Below are 27345 nucleotides of genomic sequence, written 5' to 3'. Positions count from 1 at the left end.
AAGGACAAAAAAGGAAGGATGGAAGAGACGGGCAAGTGGAAGTTAAAAGGAGGTGGTTTGTGAAAACATGGACAGACAGACACATGTTCAGAGACCTCTGTTTCTCTCCCCACAGTTCCTATGCACTAGGATTCCTGTCACTTTCCCTTTCAAGGAGGGGACAACAGAAGGGCCGCAGAAGCAGGCCTCCCTCCTGTCTTCCTCCTTTCCCTCTTTCCGCTCTCCTTCTTCTAGTGTCACACGCTGACCCGGCTTTGTCACACACGGTGCAGGTGACTAGTGCTTTCGGTGTGGCCGGGAGACAAGGGTGGGTGGGGACCTTGGACTCCACGGGGCTCTCAGTAATGTTAAGTCTCCTCTGTGGCCTGAAGATCGGGCCTTCTGCCAAACAGTCCTTGCCTTCTCTTCTATGAGAAGAATCTCTTGGCTCGGAGAAGCATTTATTCATTAATTTATTCATTCATTCTTCCATTTTACAAATAGGTAGGGAGCATTATTATGGACCAGACCCATAGTTGATCTACGGATTTTTATTAGCCCAATGGAAGGCAAGTTGACCACTGGCTCTAGGTTTTGAGTGGCATCTCCTCACCTTTTCCCTCTCTTCTGACACATCATGTATATTCATATGTATATATATACTTAAACCACCCTGGGAGTAGTCAAGTCCTTCAGAAACATCCACTGGCTAACTCCTACCCGCAGAGACAAAGGATACGTGCACACAATGCAAAGACCTGAGAATACGTCAAGGCCACAAACAACAGAGTTCAAGTGCACTGGTGCAAACAGAGTATATTAATGCATGAGTGTAAGTCTTTGTAGGTATCTCTAGCCCATTTATTTCCAAATAAAGAATTAGGTGATTTATAATAAAAGATTTGGCAAACATATGTAATGAAAACTAGCATGGAACTAGAAAATCCAAGCCACAAAAGGGGAGTGGAAATATATATGCTAACAATAAAACCAATATAGGAACCATCCATCAGCATTAGATTTGGCCTGAGCATCCTGGCAGCCAGAGCGAAAAGGGAAATGGAGTAAACTAGAAAATCTTTACTCTCCGATAGAAGTACATGTATATCTTTTTTTTCAGGATAGATAATTCCCAGATATTACATTCTATAAGTGCTTTATCATATGAGGCCTTGTACAGAAACCAGGACAAAAGTTGAACATGAAAATCAGAAGCACCTTTTATATGGCAATTTCTTATAATAACTCCTGCCAAAGCACTAAGGCTGTGACATCTATGTAGCAATCAACATTCAGTAATTACTCTCGCGGAGGAGCCAACAACAAAAAGCAAGTAGCTAGGGCTGTTAAGGAAAGCGAAGCTTGATGATTAAGCTTTTGTGGTCCAAGTTTGTGATTTTCTGGAGCTCTAACTTGATTGGCACTCTGCTAAAAGTTGAATACAATGAGCTATGTAGACCCAGCTTCTCCACCTGGGAATTTATAATGTTTGTTGGCACTTCCATAGGGACTCAGCAGCCTAAGAGCATTAAAATAATAGTAAGATGTTAACATCATGCACAAGACAAAGGTTCAGGAGGCATGTGGCTCACTATAAGATCGTGTAATCAAACTGACGCAGGTTCAAATCTCTCTCTACCACTTCCTACTGGCTATGTGGCCTAAGGCAATTTAGCTAACCTTTCTGAGCTCCAGTTTCCCCATCAGTGAAATGGGTTTTGGGAATTAGATATTTGGTATAAGGTGCCTGGTGCCCTGTCCAACATATAATATGAGTTCACTAGGTGGTAACTATGCGCCATTCCAGGATTGCTAAATAAGGCTAGACTCCTAGTGTGGGGGGAGAAGCTGTGAGCAAGAGAAGAAGCAGCTCTCTGATCCTCTCCAGGGGGGCTGGGAACCGTTGCCCCTTCTGAGAAATCCCCGCAAAGCCGTCAGCTTCCTAATGGTTGGGACTGTCCAATGCCAATTCTGCAGATGTTCCAACCTAAGCTGTCTCTCAAGAGGCCCCAGAATTCTCTCTCTCTTTGCTCAGTTTCTGTCACAGTTTGCCTGGGAAACCCCTGTGCCTGCTTTCTCTCAGCTGTTTTCTTTCCTTTTTGGAAATGCCCAGGACTTGGGTTTTGCTGCCCTGTAAGGTCGTAGTTTAGATCCGTCCTTCCTTGCCCAGCCCTCTCGTCTTCCCATACTCAACCCTCAGGTGTCCCTCTGCTTGTCATGGGTAGGTTCAGGTGTCAGGTAGGATGACAGGCATTCGCTCCTGCCTCTCCTTAAGGCATCCTGTGTCCAGATTGGATGTCAGCAAGCCCCAGGCAGCCTCCAGGCGACAGCAAAAGGAGGTGAGGACAGGAAGCTGGGTCACTTCCCTGCCCGCCCCACCACACGTCCCTGACAGCTGGGGACCCAGAACTCCCTTGAGCCCCAGAGCTGGGCAGGAAGGCAGAGGCAGATCCAGAGGACCCCGGCGCGGAGCCAGGGGCCAGGCACACACCAGGCTGGTTCTTCAGACACATCCCTTTTGCCCACCCTCTCCCCCTCTCCTTCTTTGCAGTTTTTCTGGTACTTTCCAGCTCACTGCCAGATTGTCAAAAGCTATGAGAGGCAAAGTGCTGTTCAGTTAATGATTCTAGTCCCTGGAGAGGTGAAGCACTCTTTTAAAAGAAAAAATATATATATAAAGGAGTGGGGGTGTGGGAGGGGCAGGAGAGGGGGATGCTTTAGTACTTTACACAAAAGCTAAGCCGTAGCTCCTTCTAGCTCTTTTTAAGGAGCATATTAGAAGTGGGTAGGTTTGCCCCGAGCAGCCCTCTCTCTGTGGGAGCCGCCCCCTCACTTTCTCTTTTACACAAAGTAAAAGGGGCCTGAATCAGAACATTGCCATTCTTTTGGCCCCAGTGGCCTCAGCCCTCTGTGTCCCCAGCACAGGTCCAACAGGGACCCTCACCAAACTAGTCCTTCTCACTCGGGGAGGCAGTCTTCAAAAGCAGGCTGTGACGCCCACAATGCAAAGGACTCCTGCTCCAAACTCCGGCTGCTCCCACACTCTCCCCAACCCCTCCTTCTCCATCAGCGTGCCCCCTTGGAATGGACAGAAAGCAGGGGTGACCTGTGGGCCCCTGAAGAATGTCTTCCCTGCCCAATTTTCCTCCTCAGTCTGGTACCACCCAACTCGATGGATTGAGAGTAAATCAATCAACAATTCTTTGCCTCCATGCAGCTCTTTCCAGTGTCCCAAATGCTTTCACATTCCTTATCTAATTTGTTCCTGCCGCAGCCTTGTCATATAGGCCCTATTGTTTTGGGGTTTGTTGGTGTGTTTTTTTTACCAGTTTTGCAGACAAGGAAAGTGAGAATTAACTCCCTTGGCTTGAGGGGCCCTCAATGGCCTCCACCCCAATGAACTAAGTTCAGCCCTGACTGGACAACCGACACCTATCAGAAGGGAAGACTGAAGTGTGGGGCATTGATGATCTAGAAAGGAAACTGAAAACCTACGAAAAGGCTGCCAAGACAGGCCTGTGTGCGCTTTAATTTCCATCATCTCCAAGTGTGACCCGCCTTAATGGGGGATTTTTCTAGGTTATTTTGTTCCACGCTGTCTTGAGACTAGTTCCCTGTGGTCTTGGTCCTTGTCATCTGTTCCCATCCTCACACACAGAATTGCATTGGCTGCAGACATGCAGCCACTGCTCGGGTGCCATGATGCGTGGCTACCCAAGGTCCAGGAGCACACGTGTCCCAGGTAGTGGAAGCCCCTCAGGGGTCCGGAGGATGTGGGGAGGTGGAGAAGAACGGGGACTGCACTTTGCGGACCTTTGAGCACACTGGATATTCTGCGAATACTCCGAGAAAAGGCAGTACAAAGCCTGCTCCTCACAAGGGCTCTTCTTCCCTCCTTGTCCCTCCCCAGTGAGATCCTGGCACCTGCTGTACTGTTGTACCCAGCCACCAGCAGGGTCTGCGTGCTGGCACTATGCCTGGCAGCTGTGGGGCATCAGTGCAAGGAGGCGTGGGCATTGAGGAGAAGCAAGTGTCCAGGCAGGAGGACAAGGTGACCAGGAAGGGTCTCGGAGCAGTGACACTGGGGAGCAGCGGAGCTAGAGTCAATGGCAGATCAAGCAGATCAGACAATCCTTGCTCGTCATCCCTTACCCCAGCTCACCTTGATTAGAATGATCTGGCCCCAGAAGAATAGCAATGAATTAATTAGGGGTCTGTTGTCACCAGTGCAGCTCATTATTAAAGTCCTTCTCCTGGGGGCAGGGAGATGGGGAAAGGTGTGAAGAGGGCAGCTATTCACACAGAATCCTTTAAAAGAGCTAGACCCTTCCCAGCTGCCTGTCCTGCCCTTGGGCTCTGCCAGGAAGACAGACAGAGCAGAGCACACTGGCACCCTGAGCAGCCTGTGCTGGCTACTGAGGTTTCAGGATGGCAGCTTTCTGGTCTCACCTCCTTCCCCTCCTCCTCTGGCACTGTGCCTGAGCCCCCAGCTCTGACCCCATCACCGTGACCTTAGCCCCTGCTGTCCACCTGCCTTTGAGCCAGCACAGCTCCAGCTTAGTGGCCCTGGAGTTCTTACAGCAGCTCCTTGAGTGTTGATAGTCCTTTCCTCCTAAGAGCTCTTACTGGTCCAGTGGGGAGGCAAAAAGATCATTTCAACAGAAGCAAATGTGTATAATGTGTTTATGTGCCAGTTCCCACAGGTTTGGTGGGGAGACGGGGGCACGTGCAGGGCAAGATTCCCTTCCTCTACCTGTTCTTTCCTAGAGATGGGAAAACAGAAGCCTAGAAAAGTGAAGTTGAGATTCTGGCTTTTGTGCCTACCAGCTGTGTGACCTTGAGGAATTCCCTCACCCCTCTGTGCCCCCGTTTCCGCATCTATAACATGAGAATGATAGATCCCTTAGCACAATGCCTAACAGTCATAGGGGTTACATAAATGTGAGCTGTGGCTAATGATCTACTCATGCACAGTTTCAGCAACAGGATTCATTCCTTCCATCAGCATGTGTTACTGAGGTCCTACTGTGTACACAGTAGTACCGCGTGCAGTAGGGCATGTGAAACTGTACGAAACACAGAGCCTGTTTTCTAGGAACTTACCATCTTAGGAAAGATGACTGCATGTGTTCACAAGTAACTGTGCCAAGAGACACGCTAGGCACTATGGGAGTTCAAAGAAAGGATCAGGACAGTCTTCACGGAGGAGTGTCACTGAAGGATGGTGAGGGTCTAGAAGGTAAAATGAACTGTCAAGCAAAGGCCTGAAGCCCAAAAACCTGGAGCCATCATTGAAAAATGGTGAGAAGTCTGCGTTAGCTAGGCCCCTGAATGACAAACTCAGGATGGTGAACGTTCTAAATTATCATAGGGGGCAATTAAAGGTGTTTTTTTTTGTGTGTGTGTGTGTGTGCATGCAATGACTTACATTTTTTCATATTCCAAAAGTAGTGTATGTTCATTATTAAAAAAAAATTAGGAGACTGAGATAAGCAAGAGAAAGAAAATTACAAACACCTGAAACTTAAGGATTTTGCATACAGAAAAGGCAGGATCAAATAAGTGTTTTAAGAAGATTAATCTGGCAGTGTTCGGGAGAACAGCTGAGAGGAGGAATATGCTGGAGGCAGAGAGGTTTCTCAGGTTATTGCAGTAGCACAGATAAGAGGCAATCAAGACTCAGACCTACCCGGTGAGCGATGCGGAGAGAAATACAGCGGTGTACGTGGATGTGGTCTCCATTTTTTTTCAGTTGCCTCGCGTTTTCTGCACCAAGGTGTACACATGCCACATGTGTTTGCTAAATGACTTTTCCTTTGAAAATCTCAGAGCGATCCCTGCATTCAGGCACAAGCCCAATGTCAGATTGCTGCGCACACAAATCTCAACCTCCTTTCCCATCCTTACAGCCCGAAATGCCATCCTCCATGTTAATGAAAGCAAGAGATTACTGTTCCAGATTATAAAATGCAGGGCAATTTTAGGCCATTGAAAAGAATGACTTAATTAAAGAGGCTAATAACCCTCTTAAAGACCCCCTCTTTCTCTTTTTCCAGGCTGCAGGTGGCCTTCTTTGTCACATTGGAGGAGACAGCTATATGATCTGTTTTGTTCCCCAGGACTTATCTCCAGGGGCCCCCAGCATTTTGGGGATGTAATTTTGAGTCCTGGTGCAGGCATTGTCCTCTTGTTTGACTTAGGAAAAACCAAGGCCCCAGAGGGAGGCAGAATGAAAGAGGACAGCCCAGGCTTTGGAATCAGGATGATCAGCTTTGAGCTTGGCTGGGTCACTCACTGGCTGTGTGACCCTGCTCTGGACACTTAACATTTCTTATTCTATGAAATGGAGAGGCCTATCCCACAGAGTTTTCAAGTGTATGTTGATATCTCCAATCTTTGGCACACTGGTGCCCATGCTCAATAGATGTTCAATAAATATGTTGAACTAAGTTGATAAAGGAAGATAAGCAGTTTGAAAGCCTGTGTGGATTCAGTCCCAGGGAGTCTGGGTTTCTCTGCCTGCTCCCTCCCTGGGAGTGCAATGGGGCCTTCCCAAGGTAGTTAGCCTGTGTATCAATGTGTCTAATTCTCAGCACCCCAGCGCTTGGTGAGGAAAGCCTCACCGCCCTCTACATGAACCCTAAAGGGTGTTTCTAAATCGTTAATTCAATCCTGAAACGGCCAGGGTGTCCCCAGACAGGGAACCTGTGTGCAGTGCTTTGAATGGAGATTTCCAGAGCCCCACATTGCTAGAGCTTTGAGTAAACAGAGATTCCAATTTGGCAGAAGTTGCTCATTATTCTTTGTGAATTCCTCCTCCCACCTTTCTACGCTCCCCGCACCCTGCTCCCCAACTCGGTGGGCACTCCCTGTGAATTATTGCTTTGCTGCTATGTGATTTGATTTCATCTGAGGCTGCTTAATGCTTCAGCTGTCCCTTGCTGTGTTTATCTTATTGTTTCCCAGAACAATCAAGTGCTTCCTCTGCCCCTGGCAACTTCATCCTGTTCCCAGCGCCTCCTGACCTGCCCAAGTCTTGAGCTAGAGCAATTCTGAATGGTGGGGCTGGTCTGAGGCCAGAGCCCCGTGCTGCGTCATGTAACAGCCCGACATACGTCACCTGTGCAGGCTCTCGTCCTTTCTGGGCCTTGGAGTTTAAAGCCCTCTCTGACACAGATAAACCAACAGATTGGGTTCTTTTGCTTCTAGGTCTGGATGCCACTCTCCCCTGAGTGATAAAGGGAAGGGCCCTTAGGAGAGGGGTGTTGGTGACCTTATGAAGTGCCGTCAGTAACCACAGAAAGGTGGGAAGCCAAGGCCAGTCCGATGGGCAGAAGAGATGACTTGGCCATCCACCCCTGGCTGAGGAGGAGCAAAGAAGCCACGATTTAGAAAACAAAACAAACCAAAACGTCCTACTCCAGCCAACCTCTCCAACATAACTCCTGAACACTTCCTTTATTCATAGTAGATGCTCAATAAATATTCATGACATCTACTAGTTCCTATCCCTATAAGCCAGGCTCTTAAATCTCAGAATGTCGCAAGATGCAGAAATCCAGAGAACAAGCGCTTCCTCTTGGGAACCCCTCCCCACGTTCCAGGAGAAAGCCCTCCGTGGCCTGGCCTTCTGAAATCCAGGAGCCTCTAGCCCGATATACCCGTCTGCTAGCCCGTCACCCTTAGTTTAATATCTAGGGCAGATTCCAAACATGCATAGAAATAGAAGTAATTGTACATGGAAATGTCAATCTCGTGTCAAAGCCCTAGTGATTGACCGACAACTCACCAGGGATCCGTGCTGGAAGCTCATCTGCACAGGCAAGGGAGGGTGTGTGTGTGTGTGTGTGTGTGTGTGTGTACACGCTCACAAGGGTGGGCATATATTGAAGCCAGCATTCTCCAAGTTTAGCACATCTGAATGACCTCCTTCCTTTTTATGGACAGGCAGATTCTTGGCCTTGTCTCCCTTCTTCCTCTTCTCTCTTGGGTCAGTGCAACCCACAGGGCAAGTTTTCCAGGCTCCTGTGTCCTTCTCCAATTAGCCAAGCTTTTAGGGCCAGGCTCCCAGCTGTCCTCAGGGGAGCCTAGGCCTGTTGGGCTGTGAGCTGCATGGTTAGTTGCAGTTTGCACAGCTCTGGGGCTGGGGGTGACCTAAAGGCGCCCTGAAAGTTTGCTGTGGTTGCTTCTGTGTGTGTGTGTGTGTGTGCACATGTGTGTGCAGGATAGAGGGAGGAAGAATCTCAGAGACAGAATTTACTAAAGACTTCAATCTATAAATAATTCGGGTCATGAAGCTGTACAAAAATAAACTTCAGCATGAATCTTTTCTCTCGCAGCCCTAAATGCACAGCTGCAGACACACTCACTCGCTCATTAACTTACTCCCAAGTTCAGTCTGAGCAGCACCAGGCCTCCTCCACCTTCCCGTCTTTAAAGGTCTAAACGTGCGCACACACACACACACACACACACACACACACACATGCATGCGCGCATTCACACACACACACACACACACATGTGCACACACATTCATATACCATACAAGCCCAGACTCCTAAGGCAGAAATAAAGTCAAGTCGTAAAGACCTCTTCCAAAGTGAATTTTAGGACATCAAGTGACAAGACCTGCTGAAATTGTTGCTGAGCCCTCAATGAGTGCATGTCAAAAACCTCACACTCTCCAAACTCTCAAGTCTGTGACACCAAGTTTCCAAGAAACCTGGGCTCACACATAACAGTAACTCTTTCATATTTACATCACGTTTCAAATTTTCCAAAGAACTCATGTTTCCATTCCTGCTTTTCAGTTTAGGTGTCACCTCCTCCAGGAAGCCTCCCCCTCAGGGCTCCCTCAGTCTAGGTGAGGTGCTGTCGTGCCCCTCATGCTGGCCTCCCTGGGCTCCCCAGACTAACCTCCTCTCACAAGGGGTGGCCCATGTGTTTGGGTTGGATTGTCCATTTCCCTATTCCTTGGGCTTCCCAAGAAGATCCTTTGTCACTGTCCCTAGCTCTTAGCACAGGCCTGGCTCACGGTAGCCATGTACTAAATGCATATGGGACAATACTGAAATTCATAGCTAATAACTCATTTCCGTCCTTCTGGAACTAGGAAGGACAGGAGTTACCACCCTTATTTGGCAGCAATGGAAACTATTACACAAACAAGAGAAGTGACTTGCCTGAAGTCATATAGTCAATTAATGAGACAGTTGGGATTAGATCCCAGCCCTCCAGACACAAACCAGTGCCTCCCTCATTGTGGGGATGCCTCTCACACCAATCTATTTCCTACTGAGAGGCCCAAGAAGATTCCCAGTAAAAGAGCAATCAACATTGCTCTTCAGCAGATCTTGCAAAAAAATGAATTACTATTGCTGCTGTTGCTGCTGCTGCTATTACTACTACTACTACTAATAATAATAATAATAATATTAATAAAGTGATATTACGTGCCAAATCCAGGCAAGGGCACTATAATTTAGGACTGACTAGAGGAGAAATGAATGCACAAGAAAAAAGAGTTTGGAGGGGCCTGCAGGTAAGCTAGCTAATTGGATATGCTGATTTGAATTGCATGTTCAAGTAAAGAGGCTGTCATTAATTTCTACACAGACCTAGCTGTGATTTAAAAGAAAACTACTAATAGGATTACTCTTCATTGTCATTTCAAAGAGGCTCCTCCCACCTGGAGGACAGACAGTAAATCTCCCCTGGATTTCACCTGCCCCCAAAGCCAGTCCTGAGAAACTGACCTTTAGCCCCCAGTCAAGGTCCCCCTAAATTAGGTTCTGAGTTTATCACCGCCTCCAGGAAACAGATGATTGCCCCACTTTGGCCTTGGGGTCTGAAGGAGAAAGAGTAGATAAGGAGAGAATTTGGACTTTCAGTCTGCTCTATTCTCAGCTGCAATGAACAACTATAGTTGCCCATTATTATCCTCTCTTAAGAGAGTCACAGAGGGGCTGAGAAATCGGGCTGTGTATGGGAATCTCAGTCCTGCCACCCTTTAGTTGTGTGATCTTGGGAAAGTCACCTACCTCTCCCATGCCTCAGATTTCCTCTCAGTAAAATGGGAATCGTAATAGTATTTACCTCAGGGGTTCTTGTAAGGATTAAAGAGTTAATTTTTGCTAAGTACTTTCAGTAGCACCTAACATATTGTAAAAACGATCGAAGTGGTAGCTCTTACAAAGTTCTTTGGGCGAACAGGGCTCTTTGAAAATTCTCCAAGTCCATCCTACCACCTTCAGGTAGGGCCACATTTAGCCATGAAGCAAAAGAGATTATCCTGTGTTCAAAACCCCCCTGAGAAGGTGGTTACTCACTCCTGTGGTCACTCATTCTATAGCCAGGGCTCCCACAGCAGGAATTCTTACCAGAGCAAGCCAAAATCTTTTTGTGCAACAGTTTAGGCACATTTCGTCTTTTTCTGGTCTCAGGAAAAAATGTCACCCTCCACTGTAGCACACTGTCCTCCTTATCCCACCTTCCGAGCTCTGTCTAAGCAAAATGGCGCAGGTATCTCCTGCACGTCCACTGAGGTCTGGCCCTCCCAGGAGAGGAGGAGGAATCCAACTAGAGCGACATGCTCAAGCGACTCCCTTCCACCTGCCTGTGCCACACGCCTCCTCTGCCACCCCCTTGCTTCTCCCTTGCCTGGTTGGATGTGGAGGTCTGTGCAGCTTGGTCTGATAACACCCATCTCTTGCACTGAATTCATGGCCCACTTCGGTTTATTGTTGTCCTGGTGGCCATTGAAACCTGGCTCTGGGGACAGGAGCTTAAAAGCTGACTAGAACTGTCACTTTGTCAGGCACCACAAAATAATCAGTTGGGTTTTAAAATCCCATTTTTGTTTGGGACTCCCTGACAGTCCCCTCACGACTACCATCCTGTGTCTGGCAAGACTAGGGGACAACTTTGAAACTCAAACCCTCTAGGGAATCGTGTGCTTCTCCCTAGGAGGCCTCCCTAGGCCCTGGTCTCCATCAGCCAGGCGCTTCCTTTGGACCACACCAGCTGGGAGCCGGTTTGAGCCAGTTCCACCACTGCTGGCTTGTGGGCCTTGAACAGACGAGCCCAGAGGAGATGGGCTCCAAAGACCTTGCGTTTACCTTGTCTTTACAAGCCTGTGATTCTCTGATGATAGACGCTGAGCAGATTGCTTCTTCCTGTTATTCAGATGGGAAAACTGAGGCTCAGAGAGATAAGGTAACTGACCTAAAAGTATGCCATTAGGCAGACATCAAGCCAGGCAAGCACAGAATTGGACCAGAACCCCAGGAACCCTGAACCCCAGGCCTATAATCTGCCAGCTTTGGACGGCATGTAGCCAGAGGGAACAAAGGGAATTAGGGAAGGAAAGGAGCTCTGGTGCCCAGGGGCCTCCCCTGCCTTCTGCCTGCCAGCCCTTGTCCCCACCTCATTTTCTTTAACCCCCCTCCCCCAGCCTCCTGGCCCCATTTTCCAGCTTCTCTGCCCTCCTGTAGATTTCTTGGAGAGCTACAGGAGCGGGACGCAGACAGCAGGGAGTAAGCGGAAAGGCTCAGACTTCCTGGGCAGTACTGGTCTTCTCTCCAGGGATTTAGACTAAATGAAATAGGAGAGCTTCGTTCAGAATCCGTTCCAAGAAAATTTTCTGTGCTGGTTTGGTTTTATCTCTGACATTTGAGAGTTATGTAGACTTAATTCTGGCTTCAGCTGGTTTATTAAAAGATTGGATGGAACAACAACAGAAACCTGCCTACATGTCTGACTCAGTAAAAAGTGAATGGCTGGGATTGGTCCTAACTGGGACAAACCAGAGGATGTGATGATAAGTTGTCTTTGGTTAAATTCCAGCTCCAACCCTGGCTGTGGGTACCATCTAATCCCAGGGAGCACAGAGGGAGGGCCAGACTGTGGCATTCCTCCTTGTAACTTTGTGTCCAGGCCTTGTTGGGGGTCCAGGCAAGTGCCCAGGCTCCTGGGGAGGAATACCGCTCTGCCTGGCAGAGTTCGCTGGCCAGCGCAGGCAGACATATCCTGGGCCAGGCCTGAAGGAGGGAGCTGGTTCCTTAACTCCTGAGGCTGAGCCAGCGCCTCGAGGAGACTAAAGCCTCACTGGAGAGGAGCAGCTGTCACAGGGAGGGTGGTGAGAGGCACTGGGATATTTCACCTTTAGAGGAAGAAACGGTGCTTGGACTTCCCGTTTTATGGAGACAGAAAACTGAGGTCAAGCTAATCAGGAGGCATGACTATCACATCTTCCCTCTACCTCCTGCAAAAGCACAAGAACTTTTGTGACTGAAAGCTACTACATTTCTGGAAGAATCTCATGACAATGTGGGATCTGTCCATCTAAGAAAGACTGCTGCTTGGAACGTTAAGGGGAACCATTTTAATGGTGGGAGCGTTTTCCCAGATAAAGGCTGTTGCTCTTCACTCTGCTTGAATCCATAGTCAGATTTGCTCAGGGTAGAGGGTAGTAGCCTCAGCCCATTGCATCATCACTGACCCCAGAGTCTTCCTCCACCCTCTGAGAATGAATTAAATGGCATCCTAACCCTTCCCCCAGAAGGAGGGGCTTTGGTGACAGTTGCCAAGGCAACAGCTTTGAACAACTGGAAGCTACTAGCTAGGCAGAAAAAAGGCAAAAGAGGAGCTTAGTGGGAAGAAGAGAGTCCAACCCACAAAGGGAGTTACTGGGGTAGAAATGGCTGAGAACAGAATTTCCTTGGTTCCGTTGAGGTCACCTCCTCATCTTCAAGCTCAGAGCCCCCAAGTCAGCCTTCAAAGCAGGGGAGGAAACACAGTATACCTGGCTCCAGACCTGCCCCACTCTTGTCACCCTTGGGGCTGAGCACAGGGCCTCAGGCAGGAATCTGCTGTTTTTGCCACTAGGAACTCTAGGGACACAGTTTCCCACCCACAATGGGCTTGTGTGTGCCTCCCACCCACTCCAGTCCAGCCCACCCCAACAGGTACAGACCATGCCCCGACTCAAGCCCCTCAAGTATGAGGTGGGTAGAGAAATATGAATGGAAGTGTTAGTCCTTCTATCCCAACTCTGCTATAAATAATGATCTTGACACTTCCTACCCTCCCATAGGAACTGAAAATGCTCCACGCATCCATCTTTACATGTGTACTGTGGCATCAGGCACCAGGCTTGGCTCTTGGGATGAACAAGCCAAGGTCTTTGTGCTCAGGAGCTCTCCATGGAGTGGGAGACATGAGCAGAGGGAAGACGATGGTTAGAAGTACAAGAGAGGACTCAAAGGCACTAGGAAGGGGAGGTCTTAGTCTTAAAACCTTCCAGAGAAAATGCTTTTGACTTCATTTTGGACTAAAGGGTCCACGACAATTTATCAGTTGGTTCATAGTTCATGTCCTTTCAACAGGCATTTCTTAAGCATTCCCTTTAATCCATCACCAGCTATGTTCTGAGCCCCATTCTAGTCCTCAGAGGGTTATAAAGGAAATAGAAAATGCATTCCTGCCTTCAAAATGTTGACGGATGGACACACAAGTGAAGCAATTAGAGAACAATTTAAATAGGTCGTCAATACATGTTTAGCTAGTACATACACAATGAACAAATCAATTGATTATTATCCTAGGGCAAAACATCTGGTAGGAACAAAAAGGCATCAGGGCGAGGCGCAATTAGTGTGGTGGACAGATAGGGGAAGGAGATGGGGGAAGGCTACCTGGAGGAAGTGGGACTTGAGCTAGAGGGGCTTCTATGGGTAGAGGACAAAGAAAGGAGCCACCAGATGGGGAATACGGATCAACAGCCAGCCACTGTGTTTGGAACAAGAATCCTGGGGGATGGGTCACGATCAAATCAAGGACTCCCAGCCACCAGCCTTTGGATGACCTTAGGGACTTCTCCCCACTGAGTCTCAATATTCCGTATACACAGAGCTTAGACTAAATTAGCACTTTGCAAGCCCCAAGACCAGCAGCATCCACCTCACCTGGGAGTTTGTTAGAACTGAAAATTCTTAGGACTCATTCCTATTGAATCAAAAACTCTGGGGGTGGGCTCAGCAATGCATTTTACCAAACCCCCACCCACCCACTCCCCCAGTGATTCTCAAGGCATGCTAGTGTGAGAACCACTGTATTACATCAGTGCTTCTAGACTCTGGCTACTCACTAGACCCACTTAGGGAGCTTTGAAACCCAAAGATGCAGCCTAGGCCCCACCCACAGAGATTCTGATGCAAGGACCCAGCCCTGACATCTTTATTTTTTTAAAACCCCAGATAATTCTAACGTGCAGCCAGGGTTGAGAAGCACTGGACTAGATGATGGTGTCCAAGTCCTTTCCGGCTTACTTACCCAGGACAGACTCTGAGAGACCGAGCCAGGATTCTTGGCTCACCAGATCTCACCAGGTGTATTTGCAGACATTCTGGGAATATGTTTGGGCCCACAAAGACCTTCCTGAAACCCTAAACTCTTGAATCTCTGGATGACCAGCTTTTGGATGTTTGTGCGATGGTCTTACCATCCTCCCTTACCTGCCTGAGGCAGAAACACTCTATGCAGATGTTGGCTTTTTCACTCCAAACACAAATGTGCACAAGCACACGCTCACTTGCAGACACACCCACCACACAGTTCAATGAATATATGTAAACACACACTAGAAGAACCACATAGGGATATTCAAAACCACCCCTAAGGGCATATATATGCATACACAAATAAACCCACTGTCAGGAATTCCAGACTCAGCACACTCATACCACCTGAGAAATTATTCTTCTTTAAGAATATTCTAGTTCAGGGTAGCAATCGGTGGTGCAGGTGGGGTGATTCTCTTCTATTAAGCTACGTGCGCTAGGCTGAGGCAGGTAAACCACAGGACTGCTGAACACAGATACTGAGGAAGCCCTTGTTTCTTTCGCAGATTCGAGCCGATGGTCCCCCCCATGGCGGGGTCCAGTATGAGATGGTCTCTGTGCTCAAGGACGGGAGCCCCATCCTCCGGGACATGGCCTTCTCCATCGATCAGCGCTACCTGTATATCATGTCAGAGAGACAGGTAAGTGCCAGCACCAATCTTTCCTTTCCAAAGCCTACGAGGAGCTGATAGCCTGTGGCTCCTGTTCAGGAGCTATTCCATCTAACAAGGGACACCGCTGGGCTTGCTGCTCAGGGGTCCTGGGAGAGATAGAGTCCATGGAGGCTTTTGCAGGGAGCCAGAGAGAAGCCATGGGGGGCAGCCACTTCCCACAGGCTCCTCTCTAGCCTACAGCCCCTGTCTCAGCACATAATGAACAGCCCCGCAAGGATGGGCCAGACTTCATAGAGCAGCTTGGTGTGATTAGGAGGTAGATTTACTGTTCCCAGGCCCACAGAATCTGCTGCTCAAGGGAGCCAAAGAGGTGTAAATAATCCAGGTCTCCAGGCTGGGCCCAATCCTGGGAGAGACAGACCCAAGAGAGGGCCCCTGAAGGAGATAAAAATCTTGGCCTGCTTCTTAGACCGAGCAGGGTAGAAGCTGGCCAGCTCTGGGGTGCTGAAGCTCCTCCTGCAGAGCTGGGGAGCCCTGAGAAATAGACTTACGCCCTCTGCTTGGTAACAACTGACCAGGTTCCCCTCCCTCTTGGAAAGAGTCTTATTTCCCTGGATTGTATTCACTCTGAATAAGTGGGGATGGGGAGAGAAGGCAAATACAAGGAGAGCCATGGTAAAGGGAAGACGGGGGACTCACCACATCTATGGAGATGCAGAAAGCAAAGCAAAGACCTTAGGAAAGTCTTTCTTTCCCCCCCCCCATTCATTCAGTAAGTGGGTCAGCAGTTGTTCACCAGAAGTGGTGGTCTTGGCATTGACCTCAACATGGTAAACAAGATAAAGGCCATACTGGAGAAAAAGGACTATGAGTCTCTCTTGGTACTGAGGACAGTGACTTAGGCTAGTCAAGGATGCTGGGCCGGAGGGCCAGTGAGCTTTCACCAGGTCCCCCAAGCTCAGGTGTCATTCCCAAAATACTCTATAGAAATTCCAGGTGTCCTTGATCAGTGTCACCCTGCCCAGAGTTCCCTTTCCCTCCCTTCTTTTTGAACATAAGAATTCCGAATTCAGGGATGATGGATGCGTGGAGGAAGGAAGGAAGAGGCGGATGGGCACATGACAGCAGAAGGGAAGCAGTGATGCAGGTCTAACTTGAAAATTACTTCTCCAGAATAGATGACACAAATCATATGCTAATTGTATGCAAATTACATCCAGATCCTCTTGAACCCACCTGTCTTCTTACCTCCCTTCATGTGGCCCCTGCAGTTGAGGCATAAACACGTCCAGATGGGAACTTGATAAAACTGGAGGAGGCTTTGCATGGGAAAGACGGTCTTGGAAGGGAACACTGACCTATCATTCCAATAAAACAGTCAGTGGGCCTCACAAAGAAAAAAAGAAAAAATTACTGGGAATATATTGGGAACACTATACTGGGAAAACATCAAAATGAATAGGACTTGGTCTCTGCCCTGATGTTGCTTATAATCTAATGAGGGAAAGAGACGCACACCCAGATATCTGTCACATCAGGTTGAAGTCTAGAAATACTCTGCCTTTTCTTCCTATTCCTTCTTAAAGACAAAAGGTGACTTCTTAAACAAAAATGGTAGATGGTCACTGTACAAATTCAACCAATACATACGGAAAAGAAAATAACAGCAAGTCCCCAAACCCCACCACCCAAAATGTAACACCTTGTTCACTTTTGGTGAACGCCATTCCAGACACTTCTGCAGGAATATACAGATAGAGGATGGATGGAAAGATGGTAACCTGGATTGGTGGATAAAAGGATGGTCAGAGGGATCACATAGACCCACATTATACATGATACTTTCAAAAGACATTAGGTATGGCTGAGGACCAGGAGGGTAAAAGCTCTTTCTTGTGTTCCTTGAGCCCAGTGAAGTGGAAAAACAGAAACAGCAAATAAAAGTGACCAAGGAGGCCTTAGTGAAACTGAGATATCAAGGCATGCATTTTTTTGGTTGCATATCTTTTGCTCGACTGGGATGCTTTCTGAAATTGCATTCGGAATGTGGCCATGGGAGAGGAGGCTGATGAGTCGCCTTCAGGGATGTAATGACCTCCTGAGTCCATATCTGTCATCACCTCTGAGATCATCAGCCCTGGCTAAACCAAGTGTCCACATAGCTTATTTCTAAATATCCTCTCCTTCACTCTCATCTTCTGCCTCAGCTGCCAATTCCTGTTATAACCTGCACCAGACTGAGGGGTTCTGTAGTAGCCAGTCACACTGAGTAGATGTAGGAAGAGTTTGGTTTGGAAACCATGGTGCTGTCTCTAGTCAGGAGAGATATTAGTCCAGGGAGGTCCCTTTGCCAGGTGGGGCTGTGATCAGTAGGCAAAGTCCAAGGGGGATTTGTGGTGGAGCCCAGAGGCCAGTCACCTGGAGAGCTGTAAATCATGTAGAAATAGGTAGCCAGATGATTTCACCAGGGGCTCAGGCCAGGGATGAGGGCCAAGAACAGCTCAGGAGGCCCATCTGTCTGAGTCCGAGCAGTTCTGAGTAGTGTTCACAGACAGCTCAGAAAGGAAACTGTTTAATGTGTGGCAACCGAACAGTCAGTGAAAATGAAGTCACATGACTTGGGTTCCAGTCCAGCTTTCTCTATAACCAGAAGTATGACCCTCTCACAGCTCCAGTTTCCTCCCTTAGAAAATAAAGGAGTTGCATCAGATAATAGAGTTGTCTCTGGAGTCCAAAGCTTTGAATCGGATCCCATCTCAACATTTTATAGCCAGGTGGCCTTAGACAAGTCGCTTCACCTCAGTGTGTCTGACAACGGTCAGTGTGAGGCTCGGCGGAGCCAGCCAATGGGAATTTGTTTTCCACAGCCTCAAGTGCCACACAAATAGTCGTTGTGAAGATTTTATATGGCCCCTCCCAGCTCTCAGGTTTTCTGATTTCATTACTCAGGAGAGCAGTGACTATGAATGGTGGCAAGAAGGAAGTGAAGTGGCAGAGTGGCACTTCCAGGAGGCTTCAGGCTGAGCCAGGAAGTTTATATTCCAGTCCTGGTCCCACTTCTAATAAGCTGGGTGACCTGGACCCTGAACTACTCAGGGACTCAGTTTTATCACCTGTAAAGATAGGCTAAATCTCTCTCTCCAGGCTCTTTCAGATCTTAAAGAGTCTGTCTGAGGTCTTGGCATTGGGACTCCTCTCCAGAAGACAACACCAAAATACAGTAGGGAGGCTTGAGGTTAGACCAAAAGAAGAACTTTCAGAATGAGAGTTTATGAGGCCATGTATTTATATGAACTTTTCCGCCAAAGAGTGAATGCTGCAGAGAGGGCAGAAAGGCTGACTGGTTATGGATAAGTGTATTCCTGTTTTGAGGCAGTGACTTAAGACTTTGGAGTTGTCTGAAAGACCTAAGGCTTTTTAAGACATCATGGGAATGAGGCTACCCATCACTTCGCTTTATAATAAACCTCCGGGCTGCCAACTCTCATTTCTTCCTTCGCCTTGTCCCCAACTCTTATCTCTCTGTTCCCCTCCCTCACCCCCCAAACATGGCGCCTGTTGTATTCTTGACGCCATCCACCGTCAGAGAGTAGAGCCAAGTCTCTGGTCTCAAGTTCTGCCTAGAGAGGTTTTCATCTTCCCACAGAGCTAGAACAATCCAGTGTAGCTCATGTACTCCCCGCCGCCTCTATCTGTTAATTAAATGTAATTAAGAAATAGAATAGGACTAGTAAAAAGTGCTGGGTCGTTAGTGCCACTGCCTAACACGTTGACTTAATGTACTGTTAATAGAGCTAAGGCCACCCACCCCAGGGGAGAATTCGGGAACCTGTTCCCTCATCCCCCAATCACGCAGGTACTCCACTGATAGGATGCCCGCCTGGCTCTTCCCTAGAAAGTCCACCCGGCTTCCTCAACAGTGAATTGACAGATGTTATGGGAGCGAATACAAGTCGCTCCCTTATCTTCAGTGTCTAATGGAAGTCAGACAGTGAGTCCAGGGAAAATCAGGCTGCCAGCCAAGTGAAAAACTGAGCAAGATGAAAAGAAACTCGATAGCCCCAGTTTCCACCCAACTTGTCAGGCTGGCCACTCCCAGAAAGGGAATCTAACTCCGTACTCAGGGTAGATAGGAAAAGAGCATGGGGATGGAAGCAATTATTCTATTTTATACTTTAATTAGTTTGAATTAGCAGAGGGAATAGAGGCATAAAATGATCCAACGAAGGGTGAAATGGAAAAAGGGAGTCACAGTGGAGAATAGATGTGTACAGGCTAGAAAGGGCCTTGGAAACAGCAGAAGGACTGGTGGTAGGTGTGTAGGGCATGGGTGGGGGCACAGGAGCTGCTGTCTACATCAAGGCCTGGAGAGGCAATATCGCACGATGGTTAAAGGCTAGAGCATGGGAGTCAGACGGCTTTCCGTTCAGTCCATAGCCACTTCCTAGGCGTGTGGTTTTGAGAAAGTTCTTTCACTTCACTAAACCTCAGTTTGTTCATCTGTATAATGGGCCTGCTAATGGTGGGTGTTATAAGAATTGAGAGAATATACATAAATGACCTGACACTGTGTCTGACACACAGTCGGTGCTTTCAAATAGTGGTAATGGCTATCAGCGTTGCTGTTAATAGTAGTATTATTAGAAGTTCTCTGGAACCCCAGAGAGGGCAAGCAGCATCTCCACTTAGATTATGGCTGGGACAGAGTTCTCAGTCTCCTTCAAACACCCCCAACCTGCCATTCCTGCGGCCCCCTCCCAAGGGACACCTCAGCAGCCTCTGGCCTGGCCGAATGACAGCGTCAGGCCAAGTCGCTCATAATCTGCTATTTATTTTTAAAATCCAGGAATGTGCCCAGCAGACTAAACAGTCTCGCTCCCCTTGATACAAGCAGAGGCAGCCCCGGCCTGCATGTGAGGCTCAGGAGGCCAGCACTGCAGGATCTGTGGAGAGAAGGGAGGGGACCCTGAGCCCTGGTCATCCCCCCACCCTCAGGGCCCTGTCTGGCTGTATGTGTGTGTAGACACTAGGCCAGAAAGGGGCTGTCCATGCGGCTCCTCATTTCTGGCCTCTCCAGGTACGCAAACCAAGTCTCAAGCTCAATGCAAAAGATGGCCTCCCATTCTCCAAGTATGGGACACCGAGACCCCAGCTCTGAAGGCCCTGATATTTGCCTGTAGTTGGCACACTGGTCTGGGCTTTTATTGCTACATAACCAACCACTTCAAAATTTAGGGGCATACAGCAGCCATTTATGAAGCTCACAGACTGTAGAAGTCAGGAGTTCAGATGGGGTGCACCAAGGAGCTTTTCTCTTCTGCACAGCATGAGTGGCACGGGGTGACTAGAATGACTAGGGGCTAGGGTCACCTGGAAGCTACTCCTCTCTCAGGTCGGACAGCTGGGAACTTAGATAAGGCCCCTCCATGGACTTCCTCTTGGTGGCCTCAAGATAGTCAGCCTTTGGGAGCATGGCAGCTCATGGCTGCAAGAATACGGTAGACACTTTATTGCCTTTTTTATGACTTAGAAGTCACATAGTTCTCTCTTCCACCTGCCTCTTTACGTCTCTGCAGCCAGTCACCCCAGGTAATTCTGATGGGCGTGGCCCACAAGCACACTTTGAGAAACAAGGCTCAGGGCAAACCAACACTGGCTTCCTGTATTTCTCAGAGCTCCTGTGGTGGTATTGCCTCAGCCCACTCAGAAAGCAGTCTTCCTTGGTGGTCCATCTTTGGTACGCAGGGTAGTGGATTATAGGAAACTTACCCCATGGATTACAGGAGACTGACTTTTTAACCACCCGCTTTAAGTCATTTAACAGAGTTGGGGCATGAAGAACTTTGGGCATTATTAGAAACAAAAATTATTTGAAAAGATTGTGAAGTCGCCCTTCTCCGAAGGTCTCAAGTGCAGGACAGACCCCCCCTTCCCAGCTCTGTGCATTGGGTGAAGACCCTGTGTGAGGTGGGACGGATACACAGACCCCTCCCACGTGCCATACCAGCAGAGAACTGATTTTGGTTTCCTTGGTTTTGGGGAGGGCCCATCAGCTATAAACCTTGACCTAGGGTAAACAATGAGAAGCATTTTCAAAAGGCGTATTGTGATATAATAGTAGTAAGTCTCCTACCTGTGGCCAAAGCGACTGAACGGCCAAGCCCTAAAGGCATCTAAAGACTTGGGGAAGGGGAGAACAAATATGGGAACGATGTTTCCAGATGTCCCCTGCTCATTTATTTTGACATCTCAGACTATTATTTTGATTCTGCACATTTGTTTAGTCCAGGCGATAAAGCTTCCCAGGGCGCAGGCCGAGCGTGCCAACGTATATTTTTACAAGGCGGTGGAAGTCTCAGTAACAGGAGCCCTGCCTGCTGCCTGGGCTGGGAGGCCTGGGCTGAGCCACGGGGAGGAGGGAATGTGAGGGGGCAGGGGCTGGAGTGGAGCCTGAGGGACTTTGGGGAGAATTACAGAGTTTGCGGATTAGGAAAGTGAGGATAAGCGAATTTCTGCTGCACTTTTGTTTTCAAATGTGTCACTTTCAATCCAAGCCTTTGATGCACATGTGTTTCTGGTTAAGGATGCAGGACCCCAGTGCGGGCCAGGAGCTGAGTGCACATCTCAGGGCCTTTCCCAAAGGAAGAGCGGAATCCTCCCTCCTGGGGGAGGGGCAGCAGGGAACAGCGACCACCCCACGCAGGGGGTTTTGATTTTCTCTCTGTCTTTCCCCCACTTCAAAGAGGCTGACACGGAGCTGATTCCTTGGCTATTAGTATTCTTACTGGAGCATTTTTGATAAATATTTTCACACGAGGGAAAGGAAATGCAAACCACCCTATTAATCAGACGCTTGGCTTGTTGTATTTAAGAGAGAAAACTCCAGCTTCTTATTTTAAAATCCTTTGGTTTGGAAAGAAATGATTGAACACAATGCCCAGGCTGAGAGAACCGGTGCCAAAAAAACTCATTTCTTTAAATGAGCAGGGGGGGCTGGAGACTCTTTCTCTAATCCTTGGCAAGGATTGCATTTCTCTTTCTGGGTAGGTATTTCTGAATGCTGACACTGACTGCTCAGAATGATGTGCCCACAACTGAGAGATGGGCAATCATGGTGCAGGGACCCCAGCACCCCCCACACTTGTTCGTTTGTTTGTTTATTTTGTCCCACACTTCTTTTAAAGATGAAAAAACTGATGCCCAGAGAGGGGAGGCCCTTGCCTACGCCATCCTCTTAATTACCAGAAGAGCCAGAATTAATCCTAAATAATGTCCACCCCAGCATTCTTTTCCCAACTTAACAACAGCTTCACTCAGCACAGGCCAGAAAGAAAACTGATTGTGTTAAAAGACTTTCAATTAAAAAATTAAAACAACCTGGGCTCCAGAGAGTCCCTGAAGATTGTCCCAAGGGTCAAATTAAAATAGGGAAAGATTTGCATATTATTTGCATACATCAACTCATTCATTCAACAAACCTTTAGGTGTCTACCATGTATAATGCATAGAGCTGTCCACTGACACGTCATTTGCATATAAAGATATAGGTAGGGCAATCTTTCTAAGCAATATTCTTGCAAAGACCTTATAAATAGGGCTGCCCTGAAGATAGGTACCGCCTTGATTTCTTCTGCTCTTTTCAATGCAACATCCCACTCTGGTAAGTGTGCTTTTGTGTAGAGATAAATAAAATAGAATCCCTGCCCTCATAAAGGTCACATTCAGGCAGGAAGAATGGTGTGTAGATACATTACAATATAAAGTCAGCACTGCTATAGCAGAGGTATACCATGTGCTCAATGGTGGAAGTGAATCATACCAGACAGGAAGAGAATCGTCTTTGTCCCTCCTTTGGGGGTTCACTCAGACAGAGGACTCACCTTTTTTTCTGACTGTAGCAGTCCAGAGCTGGTTAAGCCTCAGAGATTATCTCATAAACAGTAGCCCTTTATATATATTATAGATGAAGACAGGAGACTTGAAGGAGAAGTGACTCTTGAGAAGGGAGGGTCCACCAAGCTAGACTGTGAAGAAGCAAGTAATGATTGATGATGGGCAGCTTCCTGACTCCATGAAGAGCATGGGCTCTAGACTCTGCCTGCCTGCCTGCCTGCCTGCCTGCCTGCCTGCCTGCCTGGGTTCAAGTCCTAGCTCTACCACTGATTGCTGTGTCATCTTGAGCAAGTTTCTTTACCTCTCTGTGTTTCGGTTTCCTCATCTGCAAAATGGACATAATTATGAGATCTGCTTTAGGATTAAGTTAAATGAATGAATACATAACAAGCACTCTGAAAAATTCCTGGTACATATTACCTGCATAATAAATGTTAGTGGTAGTAATTATATTTTTATGGTTGTGCCCCCACACGTAATCACCAGGCCAAACCCTGTAGATCACGCTCTGCATATAGCCACACCTAAAAAAGAAAAAAAAAAATTTAACCGTCCTGCCTTGCCTCTCAGTTCTGCCCTTTCTCAGGTGTGTTGAAATCAGCTAACTAACATTTAGGCCGTGTTTCTCTTATTTTAGTTTACAAACATGACCTCAGCTACTACAACAATCCATAAGATGAGATAAGTGGTATTGTCCTTGCTTTTTTTACAGATAAGAACACTGAAATTAAATCTGGCTAAGTAATTTGCCCAGAGCCACCAAGCTGGCAAACATCAGGGCTTGGACTCCACCCTACCCTTCTGAAGCCAAATCCACACCTCCGTTTCCTGATAGGCGCCCCCTGGCGGCCTCATGGGCACAGACGTCACCTCCCCTCCTGCTCCCTCTCCACCCACCTACCAATTAAAGGCCCAGAGGTGGCCTTCAAGGCTCCAGGAGACCAGCACTTACAACTCCTGACTTGACACCCCCACAGAAACTGGAGCAGTGCACTGCTTTGTTTAAATAACCACTAAAGGAAAGTGAGCACTGGGCCTTACATGAACAGTCACAGGAACTGTCTCTGGTGGTCAGAGTGGAGGGGGAGAGCGAGCCGTGGCCGAAGTTGCCGCTGCTGTTTATTCTATGCAGCAGGCCAGGCCCCTCACAAGCATTATCTCCATTCCTTACAACAACCTTGAAAGATAGGTATTACCACCCCCATTGGACACCTGAGGAAGGCTCAGCAAGGTTAGGTGCCCCGAGCAAGGCCGTTCGCACAACTCCTAGGAGGCAGAGCCAGGTTGAGGTGCAGGTCTGTGTGGTTGCAAAGCTCCTGCCCCGCCTGCCTTCCTCCCACCACCAAGGAGACCCAGTCAGGGGCCCCACTGGGTGCCGTCATGACTCCCATGCGTACTCTCTACCCCTATGCACAGCTCAGCTTATCTGGCAAAGGCAAACCTTCGCAGGGAGAGCAGACGCAGAACACATGGGAGGCATTGCACCCACACCCAAGGCCCGATTCAGCTTCTTGGGTGCAACTGCAGGTGTGAATCAGACACACTGGCATTGGCTCAAGTGGCCGTGCCCAACCAGGGGTTCTCGGGTTCTAAAAAGCTTCTGTGCTTGCCATCTTGAGTCTTATTTATCCAGTCCCGAGGCCCCCGAGGTGACACCCCAGAACTCCTCAGCCTTGTTTTTAGCTCCAAAGCTCTCCCTCATGCTCCCCGTGTTGAGTTTCTGTAACCGAATGTGTTTTATTTAGCCCGTAACGTTTAGTGCCACTTTGGATTTCCAATTAGGCTTCAATCAGACACCGAGAGGTCTGATGCGTTTTGTTGTTTTGATCCACACCAAAGATGGCAACATCAGAGGAGCCGTCGTGAAAAGTTATTTCCATCTGCTTATGACTAGGACAGTTGCTGTGATGTGAAGACACAGCTTCAGAGGTGCCAAGAGAGGCGCCAGGCGTCAGGGAAGGGGGCGGGAGGAAAGAGAAGTCAGTGAACCCTTGGAACGAAGCACAAGGTGAAGTTTGAGGCCCACGGCCCAGCCCTGTACTACGTGGTCCCCCCCAGAGAGGGTGGGAGCGTGGGTGTGTGTTGGGCATTGGATGACTTGAGGCTCCCTACGTGGGTCGGGGTCCTGGGTGCCCGGGTGGGAAGGGAAAGGGGTTGGTCTCTACTCCAGCTGGTTGCTCACACAAATGGCCCAGGTCTTTTAGCCGGAAGAGGTTCCATGCACACAGGGTTCTGTGAGGTGGGAAGCTGACCATCGGTCAGTTTCTCCAGAGAAAAGGCTCTGAGCTCCTCAGCCCGAAGTGACCAGCTGTGCTGGTTTACAGAAAACCTGGGGGGCTTTTCCTCACTGCCTGTGAGCTCTGGCCAGCCGCCCACCCATGCTGCCTGTCAGACAAGGTTCCTCTCTCAGGCCGGTCCTAGGGATGACATTTAGAATGCACTTTTGAGCTGCCAGGGTGTTGGTGGAGGAGGGAGGTGGAGGGATGGCCGAGGGGTGACGGGAGAGTGACAAGGGATTGGTCAGTTAGGATTCTGCCTTCGACTAATCATCAAAGAGTCTCAACCACTGCAGCTGCGTTAAGGCCAACTGGAGCCTCAGTTTCCCCATCGATAACATGTATTTGAATGTCCCCTGCAACCCAGACACTTGGGGCATTCTTTCTAGCCCTGAGTATGTTTCAAACAGTAACTGTGAGCACAACACACAGAGGGTGATGTGGGCTCAGTGTGCATGCGCGTGTGAGAGCAGGGGTGTGTGGGGATGAGTGAGAGGGGGCAAGCGTTCCTGTGTGTGCAGGGGTGCCTACACTCACATGGCTCTTCCTACAGCAAGGCAGGGCTGTGCTCATTGGAGGAAAGCAAGTCCATGCTCCTTCTCCCCAGGGCTTGCTCTGTTTTCAGAGCCCCACTCGGCTGCATTTTGCCAGCTGGCCCTTTGATGTTTTTGTAGCCCAGTGACCCAGCGCCTCAGACACAGTCTTCATTTTATAGTTTGCATGCTGCACAGATAAATTCCCCAAACCTTTGCCACTCTGCACGGAGTAACCTTCCTCACTCCCCCTCCCGTTATTCCCACTCCTCACCTCTGCAAACAGGTTGGGGTTTGAAATTTGCACCAGGTCAGGGGAGAACTGGCTGAGTCCTCAGCTGTCGGTGGCTTAGCAAACACTCTGGCTTCAGCCACTGTTCCTCAAGTCATGTTTAATGATGAGAAGAGAAAGATGGGCAGAGTTGAGAGTCAGGCAGAGATGAGATTCAGGCAGAAGGAAGATTGGAAAGAGAAAAATGGACAGAGCCGAGAACAATGTCTACTTAACCACTCAGCCACCCGAGTAATTCATCAAACAACCTTTGAGGACCTATTGGGCACACAAAGCTTGTCTCCACAAAGTCAGACATACGTGAGGAAAACAGAAAAGTCAGCCGTGAATTACAATACAGTATGCAGAGTGCAGGAAACGCATGAGAGTGTGCCACCCAACGAAGCCTGTGAATCAAAGAAGGCTTCCTGGAGGCGGTGAATCATGAAAGAAATTTATTTCACCAAGTGGAATAAAACACAAAGGAGCATTTCTCAAGTGAAGGGCAGCATGGAGGCATGAAAGGGTTCAGCATATTCAGGGCATATTCCCCAAATTTTGTTACTGTTGGAGCTAAAAGCAAGCTTTAGGAGGCATCAACCCTCACAAAATATTCATAGGACACAGGCAAGCAGGCTTCAGGTGGACTTAATCCACCAACACTTTGTTGAAAAGAACCTCAGCCCAAAGACAGGGTAGTTCAAGCTTCCCAGCCCCAGCTGTTGCAACGTAGGACTCGGGAGAGAACAGGCGCGCACCAAGCTTCCTGTGCCTCTCCATTCCCTGGCAGCGAGCCCACCAGCAGTTCCCCAGGACAGGCTGTGGGTCTAAGTAGCACAGTAAATAAAAAAGATGGCAGAGCTGAGGCCCTCTGTGATCGAGCCAGTCCAGTCCCCCTCAGGACAGCTACGTCCCTGACTGTATGAAATCCTCTGCACATCTCAGGTTCGTGGGATGAGGGAAAGAGAAAGTGTACCATTTCTTCTTTTTTTTAAGATTATATTGGGGAATTGGGGGAGGGGAACAGCATTGGGGAAGGGGAACAGACAAGTTGCTGTCCTTTTGTTCTTCAGTCTAGTTGTGGAGGACGTCGCTTCACTGGCCCATGTTGTCACTTCACTGGCCCATGTTGGTATTATCATTGCGCTGTTCCTGGGTGAGGTAATCACTCACTGGCCATTGGACGGTTGCTCACAGTGACTCACTGCAGCTCATGAAAGCGCACGTCAGCTGCCAGCCAGCCCCACTGCAGCCTACACCATCGCCGGTGACTCACGGCAGCCCAGCTCCAGCTCGAGCTGTTGTTCACCATCTTAGCTGTAGAGGGCGCAGCATCATTGGCCCTCTATGTGGGATCCGAACCCGGGCTCTGGTGCT

The 27345-nt window shown here is 48.6% G+C and overlaps 1 protein-coding gene across 1 annotated transcript in view; it reads left to right on the top strand.

The window, feature by feature from the left end:
- Window positions 1-27345, top strand: part of PLXNA2 (plexin A2) — a 219098-nt gene that overhangs the window by 89136 nt on the left and 102617 nt on the right. Inside the window, exon 4 of the mRNA XM_019666177.1 lies at window positions 14888-15022. Within this exon, the coding sequence (XP_019521722.1) occupies window positions 14888-15022 (135 nt within the window). The remainder of the gene's footprint in view (window positions 1-14887; window positions 15023-27345) is intronic.

This window comes from Hipposideros armiger, unplaced genomic scaffold (assembly GCF_001890085.2).
Source record: "Hipposideros armiger isolate ML-2016 unplaced genomic scaffold, ASM189008v1 scaffold_464, whole genome shotgun sequence".
Classification (NCBI taxonomy): Eukaryota; Metazoa; Chordata; class Mammalia; order Chiroptera; family Hipposideridae; genus Hipposideros; species Hipposideros armiger.
Note: the sequence above shows the minus strand (reverse complement) of the source record. Positions and strands in the feature narration are given on the sequence as shown.